The sequence below is a fragment of the Sturnus vulgaris genome, chromosome 27, assembly GCF_052056855.1.
Source record: "Sturnus vulgaris isolate bStuVul1 chromosome 27, bStuVul1.hap1, whole genome shotgun sequence".
In the NCBI taxonomy this organism is placed as follows: Eukaryota; Metazoa; Chordata; class Aves; order Passeriformes; family Sturnidae; genus Sturnus; species Sturnus vulgaris.
The window spans coordinates 3,330,712-3,342,919 of record NC_142269.1 but is presented as its reverse complement, the minus strand read 5'-3'; the positions used below and the strand labels follow the sequence as shown (position 1 = coordinate 3,342,919).

Here is a 12,208-nt window from a genome sequence, read left to right as displayed (position 1 = left end):
CAAAATGATTTCAGGGTCAGGATGGTTTTAGGATCAGGATCATTTCATGGTCAGGATGGTTTTGGGGTGGGGATGATTTCAAGGTCGATGATTTCAGGGTCCGGATGATTTCGGGATTAGGATGATTTCAGAGTCAGGATCCTTTTGGGATCAGGATGATTTCAGGGTCGGGATGATTTCAGAGTCAGGATGATTTCAAGGTCAGGATGATTTCGGGATCAGGATGATTTCGGGATCAGGATCCTTTTGGGATCAGGATGATTTCGGGATCAGGACCCTTTTGGGATCAGGATGATTTCGGGATCAGGATGATTTCGGGGTCACTCCCCGGCCCTACAGCCCCGGTTCCCGTGACTCACATCCTTCCCCGGCCCGGGGCTGCCCCTCGTGGGGCCGGGGCCCCGCTCCTTCCTCCCCGCCTGCCCCCCGCTCGTCCCGGGCAGGGCGGGGTGTCCCTGCCGGGGACGGGGACACCGCGGCGCCCGCGGGCCCTGCGTCAGCACCGCCGGCAGCCTCAAATCGCGGCAGCGGGGAGGAAGCGAGAGCCGAGCCCGGGGACATGTCGGAGCTGGAGCGGCTGCGGCTCAGCGACATCCCCGAGGGGCGGCAGCTGCTGCGGGAGCAGCACGGAAACCTGCTGAGGGTGGCGGAGTACTGCCAGGGCAACTACCTGCAGGTCTGGGCACGGGGCTGGGCTGGGCTGGGGCGACGGGAGCCCCGCTGGGTGCCCCCGAGGGGTGGCTACTGGAGCTGGGGTGATGGGAGCCCCGCTGGGTGCCCCCGAGGGGTGGCCACTGGGGCTGGGGCGATGCCAGCCCCATTGAGGGGTGGCTACTGGGGCTGGGGCGATGCCAGCCCCATTGAGGGGTGGCTACTGGAGCTGGGGTGATGCCAGCCCCGCTGGGGGGTGGCTGCTGCAGATTTTGCCCTGCTAGCCCGAGCATCCCTGCTGGCTCCCGGCCAGGCTGCCCTGGCCACCCTGTGCCGTGTTTGGGTTCTGCTCTCGCTCCCCAGCAGCTCTGGCAGCGGGTTGGGGTGGAGGGGGGATGCTCCAGCCTCTGGAGAAGGCTCAGGGACGGGGCCGGGGCCAGCAGCGTGTCCTGGGCTGTCACAGGGGCTGGCAGGGCCTGAGCACACAGGGCGAGCGTGAAACTCTGCTGGTGCATCCTTCCTCATCCTCCTCATCCTCCTCATCCTCCTCATCCTCCTCATCCTCCTCCTCCCTGCCCGGCTCACGGAGGGATCGGGAGTTTTGGAGTGAGGAGGAGAACGCCTGTCCCGGCTCCCCTGTGCCCCCGCGGGTCTGTGGCTCTGGCCTTGCCATCCCCCAGGCCCAGAGCCACCAGAGCCACCGGGGCAGAGCAGAGGGGAAATGATCCGAGCTATTCTGAGAGCTGAGACAGCGTCCCCGCACAGCTGCTGGCACCACCAGGTGTCCCCCACGTGGCCTCCTGCTGTCCCCAGAGGCCGAGCCGGGCACTCAGAGCCCTCCAGAACCTGCCCGAGCATCCCTGCATCATTCCCGGCAGGAATTCCAGTGAATCCCTGGATCCTCCCGCCCCGCCGGGTGGAGCCAGGGGAAGTCTGAGACATTTGGAAAGCAGAAGGAGCCTCTCGGGTGGCCCAGCCTCGTCCCACGGCCCCTTTGTCCCCCGCAGGCCAGCGACAAGAGGAAGGCTCTGGAGGAGACGATGGCTCTGAGCACGCAGTCCCTGGCCAGTGTCACCTACCAGGTCAGCAGCCTGGCCAGCGCCTTCCTGCGCCTGCTGGACCTGCAGGCGGCTCAGCTGCGCCAGGTGGAGGCCGACATCACCTGCGTGGCACAGGTGGGACCCTGCTGGGGGGGTGGGCTCTGGGAAAAGAGGGGTTGGAGACCCCAAAACCACCCCTGGAGAGGCTGGGGAGGAACTGGGTTGAGGGGTGTTTTCCTGTCACGCCTGCAAATCCCAAAGTGCCCCGAAATCTCAGAGGGTTCTGCCGGTGTCACACTGTCCTGGCAGAGTCCTGTGGCCACCTGGCCTCTTCCTGGCACTCAGGAGCCACCTGGCCAGCCACAGGAGGGGACAGAGCCACGCTGGAAGCAGCAGGAGAAAGGCTCAGGGGGTGGCTGAGCCCCTGACCCCCCCCCCGGCAGTGCCATCCCCCCATTCCTTGCCTTGGGTGACATCGGGGCTGTGACAGCACAGGGCAGGACCTGTCCCTGAGCAATCCCAATCCTCTCCTCCCTCCCGGGCAGGGACACGGGGCTGGTGGCACCTGGGGGAGGGGGCAGAGCCCGGGATGGGGTTTTGGGGACAGTGTCACCTGCGCAGAGGGTGGACATCCACAAGGAGAAGGTGTCACGCCGTGAGATCGGAGCTCTCACCGTCCCCAAGAGGTTCCCGAGCAGCCAGAGGATCGTGGCACCCCCAGAACCCCCCGTGCTGGAGCCCTATTACAGAAAACCCCTCAACTTCAGCGTCCTGGACGGCATCGGCCACGGCGTCAAGGTCAGCTGGGCTCCCACAGCGGGGTTCGGGTGGCATTTCTTGGCCCCAAATGTCCCCGGTGTCCCCAATATCCCAAATGTCCCCAGTGTCCCCAATATCCCAAATGTCCCCAGTGTCCCCAGCGCTGCCCTGAGGGTGCAGGGGTGGCTCAGAACCCCCCTCCGTGGAGAACTGGGGTCTGTCTGTCTGTCCGTGCCCCCCAGCTTTGGGGGTCTGGCACCCCACAGGAGGGGTTTGGAGACCTCCCAGCCCCCCTGATCCTTCCCCACTGCAGAAATCCCCCAGGGGAGGGCTCGGAGGCCCCACAGAACCTTCCCCACTCTGGAAATCCCCCACAGGAAGGGGTTTGGAAACTCCGCAGCTCCCTCGATCCCTCCCCACTCCGGAAGGCGCCCACGGGAGGGTTCGGAGGCCTCCCAGCCCCGGCAGGGCCACGGGAAGTGGTGGCGCGGTGGCCACGGTTCCCACGGTGCCGGTGCCCCCCCCCGGGAGGCTCCTCCTGCTCCTCCCCTGAGCCCCCGGGGACGGGGCTGTCACAGCCCTGGGGTGCCCGGGGGTGGCGGGGCAGGGATGTCACCCTGCAGTGTCCCCGTGTCCCCCTGTCCATCTGTCCCCGTCACAGGACACCAGCACTCAGCTGTCCCGCACGGGGACCCTGGCTCGGAAAAGCATCAAATCCTCCTCGGCACAGCCCGCGGGGACCCTGGGGTGAGACGGGGCAGGGCTGGGGGTGGCCCTGCTGTGTCACCAAGGGGTGGTGGCACACGGGGCGGGGTCTGTGGGGGTCCCATCCCATTGAGAACAACCCATTGTTCCCATCCTGTCCCAACCCATTGGATCCCATTGATCCCACTGATCCCACTGATCCCATCCCAACCCATTGTATCCAACTGATTCCATTGATCCCATCCCAACCCATCCCATCCCATTGATCCCACTCATCCCAACCCACTCATCCCATCCCATCCCATCCCATCCCACTGAATCCCATTGATCCCATCCCATTGTATCCCATTGGATCCCATGGATCCCATCCCGTCCCCGCAGGAGGAGCAGCCGTGTCCCCGAGCCCGTCCAGCCCCCGGTGGTCCCTGAGGGGAAGCTCCCGGCCACCTCCAGCTCCTCCCTGGGGTCCCTCAGGTACCAGGGAGCTCCTGGGGCTTTGGGGGGGCAATGAAAAGATTTGGGGGCTTTGCTGCCCTCGAGTCCGGAGCAAAAAAATCCTTTAGGGAGAGGGGGAATGGTGGGAAATGATGGGGAAATGGGGTGGGAATGGGGCACGGGTGGGAATGGGACACGGGTGGGAATGGGGCACGGGTGGGGATGGGACACGGGTGGGAATGGGACACAGGGTGTGAATGGGACACAGGGTGGGGATGGGACACAGGGTGTGAATGGGACACAGGGTGTGAATGGGACACAGGGTGGGGATGGGACACAGGGTGGGGATGGGACACGGGTGGGAATGGGACACAGGGTGGGAAGGGTTGGCAGAGCTGGGGGTCTCGTGCCACCTGGTGCCACCTTGTCGTGGCACGGGACAATGTCTGTGCTCAGCGTGGGGACAGAGCCAGCCCTGACGCTGCTGCTCCTCCCCGCCAGCTCCAGCCCGGCCCCGGCAGCTCCTGGGGAAGGAATTCCTGTCCCTCCCCCCCTGCCAGGGCCACCCCCGCTGGCCCCGTCCCCTCCGGGGCCACCCCCACCTGCCGCTGCCATCCCACCTCCGCCACCCCTCCCTGGGCACCTGGCCGCGCCCCCAGCGCCCCTCCCACCCCCAGGTGAGCGCTCAGTCACAGGGACACGGGGGGGCTGCGTGTGACCCCTCCCCATCCGTTTTTGGGGTTGGCAGCCCCTTCATCCCTCACCCCTCTGGGGGTTTTGGCAGCCCCCGATGAGCTGGAGCTGCCGCCACCCCCCCCAGCTGTGCCGGAATTTGGGGACACGGCTCTGCCACCCCCCCCAGCTGTGCCGGAATTTGGGGACCTGACCCTGCCACCCCCCCCAGCTGTGCCGGATTTTGGGGACACGGCTCTGCCACCACCCCCAGCTGTGCCAGAATTTGGGGACACGGCTCTGCCACCACCCCCAGTCGCAGAGGATCCCCCGTGGGCCCCCCAGAGTTACCTGGAGAAAGGTACCCAAAAAATCCCCCAAAAAATCCCAAACCCCCGGATCTGCACCCCTGGCGTGCCCAGCTCTGCCGTGGCCGCTCCTGTCCCCTCCCTGCTGTCCCCCGGGCGGGGTCCATGTGTCCCGTGTCCCCTCCCGCAGTGGTGGCCCTGTACCCCTACACGGCGCAGAAGGACACGGAGCTGTCCCTGGAGCCGGGCGCGCTCCTGTTCGTCACCCGCCGCTTCCCGGACGGCTGGTGCGAGGGGGTCACGGAGCAGCACTCGGGATTCTTCCCCGGGAATTACGTGGAGCCCGTCTGAGCCTGCCCCGCTCCGCCACACTTCGGGATTTCCTTGGAATTCCGGCTCCGGCAGCGCTGGGAATGAGCGGGGCTGAGCGGGGTTGGCAGCGGGGCGGGGGTGGCACCGCTGGCACAGCTTCCAGAACATTCCCTGCTCCCCCGTGCATCCTCGGGAGCGTTTGGAGCCGAGAATTTCAGGTTTTGCAGCGCTGGGAATTTTAGCTTTTGGAGCGCTGGGAATTTTCGGCTTTTGGAGCCGGGAAATTCAGCTTTTGAAGCGGGAATTTTGGCTTTTGCAGTGTTGGGAATTTCGGCTTTTGGAACCCCAAAAATCCCCACCCCAAATCTTCCCCCGCTCATCCCCTGACCCCACCCCGCTGCTCCGACGCCATCCCCCAAAATTCCAGCAGCCCGAGGAATTTCGCTGCAGCTCAGAGCTGTTTCCCAGCCGCGTTCGCGCCCTGGACCGGTTTTGTGTTTTCTGCAATACCTTTATAATACACAGATTTGTATCTTTAATTCCATGGCTTTGAGTTCCACGCAGTCGAACAGGAGGAGGAAGAACAAAGGCGAGGGGCTGGGACAGAGGAGGAACCGCTCGGGGCTGCTTTGGTTATTTCCTGCTGAGCTTTGGGGGTTCCAAGGGTTTGCGGGTGTCAGGGCCACCCTCGGGGGCCGGTAAGGCTGTGGAGAAATCCGGGAAAAATCCAGGAAAAATCCAGGAGGAGCCAACCCCAGAGAGCAGCGGGTGCTGGGGGTGCCCCCTGCAGAGTGCAATTAGAAAGGGTAATTAATGAAGGGGTTAATTAATACTGCGGTGGGGAGGGGGACACGGACGGGGGGAAGGCTCTGGGGACGCGGTGCCAAAAGTGCCACGGGACCCCCCCCCCCCGGGGGGATTTTGGCACCTCTGAGGTGCCCAGGTCAGGGGGGGATTGTCCCTCGCTGGGGTAGGAGGGGCCTGACACGATCCAGGACAGGGAGGGGACACGGGGACACCGCGGGGACACCGCGGGGACACCGCGGGGACACCGCGGGGACACCGGGGAGAGGAGCAGGGATGGAAGGGGCGAGGCCGGGCCCTGCTCCCACGGGGGATGTGGATCCCGTGCCCGGCTGGGATGGGGCTGGAGAGGCTCTGGCACCTTCCCAAAACTTTCCTGCTGCTCCCAAAACCCTTGATCCCGAAAAAAAAATTCCTGGCAACAGCGAACCCCAGCACAAGGCTCGGGGTGGGGTGTGGAGGGCCAGGGAACAGGGATTTCCCTGCTAGAATTCCCAGTGGGATCAGGAAAGGGGAAGGAACCAGGGAACAGGGATTTCCCAGCCGGAATTCCCAGTGGGATCAGGAAAGGGGAAGGAACCAGGGAACAGGGATTTCCCAGCCGGAATTCCCAGTGGGATCAGGAAAGGGGAAGGAGCCCAGGGCCAGGCAGGCCAGGGGGAGCATGGCAGGAGCCAGGACGTGCCCAGCCCATGGGGGGCCGGCTTCTGGATTTTTAGGAATTCTCTTTCGAGGCCAAAAGGGAAAGGAAGCAACAACTCCACCAGAAAATCCCCGGTGGTGTCGGCGAAGGGCGCGGGGTCCCGGCTGTGACCGCGGGGTCCCGGCTGTGACCGCGGGGTCCCGGCTGTGACCGCGGGGCCCCGCTGTGGCCCCGTGGCTCCGGGGACCTGCAGAAAGTGCTTTATTCACCGGGGAGCAGAGCTGGGAAAGGCAGGAGAACATCCCAGGAACGAGGCCAAGCGAGCAGCGCTGAGCAGGGAGCTGCAATTCCCCTTGGATCCGAATCCCGAATCCCTCAGCATTTCCTCCTGAGCAGCTCCTGCAGGTACAGCGCCACCTCCGTGGCCGATTCCCAGGGCACCACAGCAGCCTGGAAAGCTCCGGGCTGCTTCTCCTGCCTCTCCTGGATCAGCCTGTGCATGGGATAACCCTTCCTGGGGAAAGCCACGTCCGCCGCCGTCAGAGTCCCCGCGGGGCAGAAATCGTTGGCTCCGTCCCCCACGTAGAGAACGCGCTGGAACTCCACGTCCTGGCGGGCGCGCTCCTGCAGGTACTCGCCCAGGATCTTGCCCTTGCACATGTTGGGAGGGCACTGCGGGCACCTGTGGCTGTGGTAGGGCCCCAGCGTGAGGAGCCCGCGGCGGTCGATGCTGGCCGGGTTGCTGAAGATTTTCCTGAAGAGCGAGCGCACCCCGGCCGCCCGCAGCTTGGCCTCGATGCCGAACGTGTTGGCGTCCGAGATGAGCACCAGCTCCAAGAGCTCCTGGTGCTTGGAGAGGAACTGGAAGAGCTCGGCCATGCCGGGGGACAGCGGGATGTTCTCGTAGACGGCTCTGAAGTCGGCGGGGCGAACGCCCTGCTCGCCCAGGTAGCCCAGCACGCGCTGCATGTGCTCGTTGTAGGAGCCGCCCGCGGGGCTTTGGCGCAGCGGCTCCGGCAGAGCCCGGCCCCGCACCACGGAATCATCGCTGTTCTCGTCCACGATGGTCTCGTCAAAGTCAAACACCAGCAGGAACCGCGGCGGCCGCGCCCCGGCCATGCCCACACCCTGGGAGAGGAGAGGAGAGAGATCACGGTTATTGGGGTGGGGGGGCACTGACCCCACTGTTATTGGGGTGGGGGAGCTGTGACCCCCACTGTTATTGGGGTGGGGGGGCTCTGACCCCATTGTTATTGGGGTGTGGGGGGACACTGACCCCATTGTTTTTGGGGTGTGGGGGCTCTGACCCCATTGTTATTGGGGTGTGGGGGCTGTAACCCCCATTGTTATTGGGGTGGGGGGGCTCTGGCCAGGGAGGACAGGACAGACCCCACTGGTCCGTGCTGGGACCACCCCCACCCACCCCAAAATGAGCCCAGGCTGATTAGCCCAGCTGGGCCGGGAGGGGTTAATCCCTTCATGCAGCCCATAAAGGGATCGCGCTGTGCCGCTAATCCCGGCCCGAGGTCACTGTGCCTCGGCCCGGCTCAGGAATTACCGGGCTCGGGATCAGCGAGGTGGCCTTTGACCCGGCACACCTGGCTGGGAACGGGGGGGACGGGGGGGACAGCCCAGCGTGGTCCTGTGCCACCCTGGGGACACGGGGGGTGACAGCCCAGGGAGGGCCCGGTGGGATTTTAGGGTGGCATTAGCACTGGAACAGCTCCCCAGGGAACGGGCACGTCCCCAAAGCTCCCAGGGGTGGCCAGGCTGGGATTTTGGGGTGTCCTGCAGGACTCTGGATGATCCCCGGGGATCCCCTCCCAGCTCAGGATATTCCACAAACCCCAAAATCACCCCGGCCTGGCACCCCCCAGCCGCCCCGCGGTGGAATTCTGAGTTTTGGGGGTGGCAGATGTCACCTGGGGCAGGCAGGGGACAGTGGCACTGACCTTAAACAGGCATGGCAGCCCCACGCCCTGGCAGCACCTCCTCATGCTGGCACCATCCCCGGGCTGAGGGCTGCAAAGCACAAAAAAAAGGGAATTTGGTCAATCCTGGGGGGGTTTTCCCTGGATATTCCCGAGTTCAGGAGCTTCTGGTTCGGGGTGGAGGAATTAAAGGAGAGCAGAGGCCGCTTAAAGGCTCTGATCCCTCCTAATCCTCCGTGAGGGCAGAGGGGGAACAGCAAAACAAAACAAACTAAAAAAAAAAAAAAAACGGGAAAAGCAAAAAATCCCGGGAAAAGCAAAAAACTCCGGGAAGGGCAAAAAAGCGGGACTAGGGAAAAAAGAAAAAAACACCAAAAAAACAGACAAAAAAACCCAAAACAGAAACGGGAACAGCAAAATTAAAAAAAAAAAAAAAAAACCAAAAAAAAAAAAAACCAGGAATAGCAAAAAATCCCTGGAAGAGCGGCCCTGCTCCAAATCCCCCCGATTTCCTTCCACCGCAATCTCTGGGGTTCTCCTCTGGATGCAGAAATTCTCCTGGAGTGACACCAAAGCCGGAATTCTGCCGACCCCTGGTGGTCCACGGCGAGGAGAAACCTCCCCCCCCAAAAAAAAAGCGCTGGAAATTGGGGAATATCGCGCCGGGAATTGGAGGCGGGCCCGGGAGGATTCCCGTGATTTTCAGCAGCAGCAGGAAGAGTTTTGCAGCTGAAGGTGATTTGTGGGGGATTTGGCTGGAGCCGAGCCCGGCTCCCGACTATTTTGGGAACAAACACGATCCATGACTCGGCTGGAATAAAAAAACCGCGGCACCTGGCACAGGGAAACGGAGCCTGGGATCAGACCTGGGCTGGAAATTTTGGAAAAATCCCTTTTTTTTTTGTGAGGCTTGGAACCACACACTGGGTGTTTCTTTGCTAAAAAAAATCCCATCCGAATTTGAGGGTTTATTTACAGACAAACCTGGAGCCAAAATAAAGCCACAGCCAGGCTGGGAGCGGCTTCCAAAGCAAGAGAGACGGAAAAAAAAAAAAAAATAGGGATTAAACAGGAAAGAGGAACTGGAATTTTGGTCACTGCCAGCAGTGAGAAAATAATTTGGGATGAAGCCTTAGGGAGAGTTTGGGAAAGAGCCCCGGGGTGGCCTGGGGACAGCGGGGACACCGGGCCAGGGAGCTGTGGGGACGTGAAACCGCCCCAAAAAAACTTCTCTGGGCCGAGGGTTTGGGGTTTGTGGGGTGGGAAAAGTTCCAGGGACAGAACCTGGGGTTTTGGGGCAGGTGAGGTCAGAGCCAGCCCCCGAGGGATCTCCCGGAGATTTGTCCCGGGACATCGAAACCGGAGCCGAGCGGGGCCAGAGCCCCTCGGGCCGCCCCGGGCTCATCCCGAGCTCCGGGAGCTCAAATTCCACCTCCCGGATCTCCCGGGATCGATCCCAAAATCCTTGGGAATGTCAAACCTGAGCCCTCCCGGACGGTTCCTGGGGGATTTCCGAGGGGTTTCCAGGGATCAGCGGGACAATCCCAGCCCCATCTCCCGCAGGAGCTCGGAGCAACCCCGAGATGCGGCTGCGGGAGCTGCTCCCCCAAAACCGGCACCAAAACTGACCCAAAACCGGCCCCAAAACTGACCCAAATCCCCCTAAAACCGGCACCAAAACTGCCCCAAATACCCCCAAAACCGGCCCCAAAACTGATCCAAATCCCCCTAAAACCGGCACCAAAACTGCCCCAAACCGGCCCCCAAACCCCCTAAAACCGGCACCAAAACAGCCCCAAAAGTGACCCAAACCCGCGGTGTGAGCGTTATTTCGGGATTGAAATCCTCTGAGGGCTGGGGGACACCTGGAATCCTACAAAACCCAAAATCCTTGCGACAAGGAAAAGAAAATCCGAACCCAATCAACCAGAGCTGGATCAGCCCCGGGGTCTGGAATTCCCAGCTCCATCCCTGATCCTGCTCCCATAGGAGGGGAAAAAAAAATTAATTAGGAAATGTCCCGGACCTAAATTAATCCACGGACACACCCAGCGGGAAGGGAAAATCCCGACGGGAGCGGATCCCGATTCCTGCTCCGGGATGGGACACCCGCAAAAAGAAAAAAAACAACCAAAAAAACCCGAAACCGCAGCCGGGGAGTCGGGATGGAAAATAAAAATAAATGGAATAATTACTTGGGAATAAAGGTTCCAACTCCCCGGGTTTGGGACGAGGGTTGGAAAACGCCGGGGAATTGCTGGGAATGGTTTCCTGGCGCGGTTCGTGCTCCGAATTTCGGGGTTTTTGGGGGAGCCGGAGCCGCCCCGCGCCCTCCGCGGGTTCCCAAAAATCGGCACGGCCGGGCTCGGTCCCGAGCCTGGAAATCCCGGGATACCGGGAGAACTGCCGGGACAGCGGCGCTCTCCCCCCGGCACTCCCTGATCGTGCCCGGTTTGGAGGTTTTGAACCCGAAAGAAAATTTGGGTTAAATATTCGGGTTTTTAACAAACTCAAACCCAACTTCTGCCCTCGAGCGAATTCCAGCTCCGGGACAGAATTCCCGGGAAACCGAGCGGGGAGAATCCGAATCCCGCTGCCCCAAAAGCCACGAGGGGAGAACCGGGACCGGGACTCGATCCCAGCGAGCCGCTCGGAACCCCGGCTCCCGAAAGAGGAGGAAATGCGGGAATTAACGGGAAATCCCTGGGAAGGAGCGCTCGGAGCCGGTCCCAGCCAGCCCCGGGGTCCCCCCGGCCCTTCCCGGGCTCCGCTTTCCCCCCGAATTCCCGGGAACGGGAATGGGAACGGGCAGGGACGCGGGGAGACCCTTCCAGGTCACCTCGGGTGACGGCGCTGCTCCGGCTTTTCCCGGTGTTTGTTTTTCCTGCGGGGAATCCGCGGCGTTCCCGCAGCCCCGGGCTCCCCAAAGAGCGAACCGGGCTTCCCCGGTTCGGCCCCAGAACGCGGCGGTTCCGGGGATCCAGCCCCGGATCCCGGATCCCACCGGGCCGGCAGCGGCTGCGGCTCCGGTACCGGCACAGCCCCTCCCCTCCTCCCGGTACCGCCGGGGCTGAATCGCGGCCGCTCCGTGCCCGGCTGGCACTGCCCGGTACCGGCAGGGTCCAACCGGATCAGGACCCCCCTGTACCGGCAGGAGCCGCCGCGGTACCGGCAGGGTCCGACCGTATCGGCACCTCCGGTACCGGCACCACCCGCTCCGCTGCCGGCAGGATCCCACCAGGTGGAGACCCCCGGTACCGGCACCATCCGATCCCGGCAGGGTCCAACATGAGGGGACCCGCCGGTACCGGCAGCAGCCGTGGCAGATCCGGCATCTCCCGGTACCGCTGCGGTGCCGCCTCTCTCCTCCTTACCGGGTCGGAACCTGCCGGGATCGCCCGGTCCGCCCCGGTGCCGGAGTGTGCGGGGGCGGCGCGGGGGCAGCCCGGGCTCGGGGCCGGTTCGGGGCCGCTTCGGGGCTCGTTCGGGGCCGGTTCGGGGCCGGTTCGGGGCCGGTTCGGGGCCGCTGCCGCCGCTGGCGCTGCCGCGAGCGCGGCCCCTTTAAAGCGACGCCACCGGGGCCGCGCGGAGCCGCCGCAGTGCGCCGACGTCACCGCCGGTCCAGCCAATGGCAGCGCAGCTTCCCCGCCGCGGAGGGGCGGGGTCATAGCAGGCCACGCCCCCTGCCCGAGCCCCGGTCCCGCCGCCGCCCCCGCCCCGCTGCCCAAAGTTGCCAAATCGGGCAAAAAACAACAAAATCCCGAATTCTGTGGAACCCAATCCGTTCGGTGGGGGGGGAAGGTTCTGCCCCCGGAGCCAAGCGCGGCGCCGCGGCTGGCGCCGAGCAAAACGCCCGAATTGTCCCCGAAATAACGGCGGGGACGCTCGGGGGGGGTCCGGGCCCGGCCGCAGCCCGGGCGGGGCGCGGGGCCCCGGCGCTAATTCGGG

General features: G+C 63.6%; 2 protein-coding genes across 4 annotated transcripts; one reads left to right on the top strand and one right to left on the bottom strand.

The window, feature by feature from the left end:
- The first annotated feature begins 496 nt into the window (after positions 1–496).
- On the top strand, positions 497–5,245 carry ABI3 (ABI family member 3). The gene is made up of 9 exons (XM_088179607.1): positions 497–676; positions 1,659–1,826; positions 2,313–2,489; positions 3,112–3,197; positions 3,537–3,629; positions 4,092–4,267; positions 4,375–4,402; positions 4,523–4,623; positions 4,761–5,245. Exons 1-9 carry the CDS (start codon positions 560–562, stop codon positions 4,919–4,921), a joined length of 1,107 nt encoding a protein of 368 aa, XP_088035733.1. The 5' UTR covers positions 497–559; the 3' UTR covers positions 4,922–5,245.
- A 148-nt stretch (positions 5,246–5,393) lies between these two features.
- PHOSPHO1 (phosphoethanolamine/phosphocholine phosphatase 1) lies at positions 5,394–11,943 on the bottom strand. 3 transcript variants are annotated; one of them, XM_014889470.2, is made up of 3 exons: positions 11,635–11,767; positions 8,282–8,351; positions 5,394–7,457 (listed from the first exon to the last, which is right to left on the bottom strand). In XM_014889470.2, exons 2-3 carry the CDS (start codon positions 8,324–8,326, stop codon positions 6,705–6,707), a joined length of 798 nt encoding a protein of 265 aa, XP_014744956.2. In that variant the 5' UTR covers positions 8,327–8,351; positions 11,635–11,767; the 3' UTR covers positions 5,394–6,704. The 3 variants fall into 3 exon arrangements, with proteins under 3 accessions (XP_014744956.2, XP_088035731.1, XP_088035732.1); XM_088179605.1 differs by lacking the exon at positions 11,635–11,767 and adding an exon at positions 11,100–11,617; XM_088179606.1 differs by lacking the exon at positions 8,282–8,351 and having other exon boundaries at positions 11,635–11,943.
- Between the last annotated feature and the right edge of the window lie 265 nt (positions 11,944–12,208).

Excerpts from the sequence above, each read along its gene's own strand:
- ABI3 (XM_088179607.1), top strand. The coding sequence starts at position 560 with ATGTCGGAGCTGGAGCGGCTGCGGCTCAGCGACATCCCCGAGGGGCGG. Across the intron at positions 4,268-4,374 it reads AGCGCCCCTCCCACCCCCAG|CCCCCGATGAGCTGGAGCTG; the intron begins GTGAGCGCTCAG and ends GGGTTTTGGCAG. Across the intron at positions 4,403-4,522 it reads GAGCTGGAGCTGCCGCCACC|GCCACCACCCCCAGCTGTGC; the intron begins CCCCCCAGCTGT and ends GGACACGGCTCT.
- PHOSPHO1 (XM_088179605.1), bottom strand. The coding sequence starts at position 11,527 with ATGGTGCCGGTACCGGGGGTCTCCACCTGGTGGGATCCTGCCGGCAGC. Across the intron at positions 8,352-11,099 it reads GAGCAGCGCCGTCACCCGAG|CCCTCAGCCCGGGGATGGTG; the intron begins GTGACCTGGAAG and ends TGTGCTTTGCAG. Across the intron at positions 7,458-8,281 it reads GGCTGCCATGCCTGTTTAAG|GGTGTGGGCATGGCCGGGGC; the intron begins GTCAGTGCCACT and ends CTCCTCTCCCAG.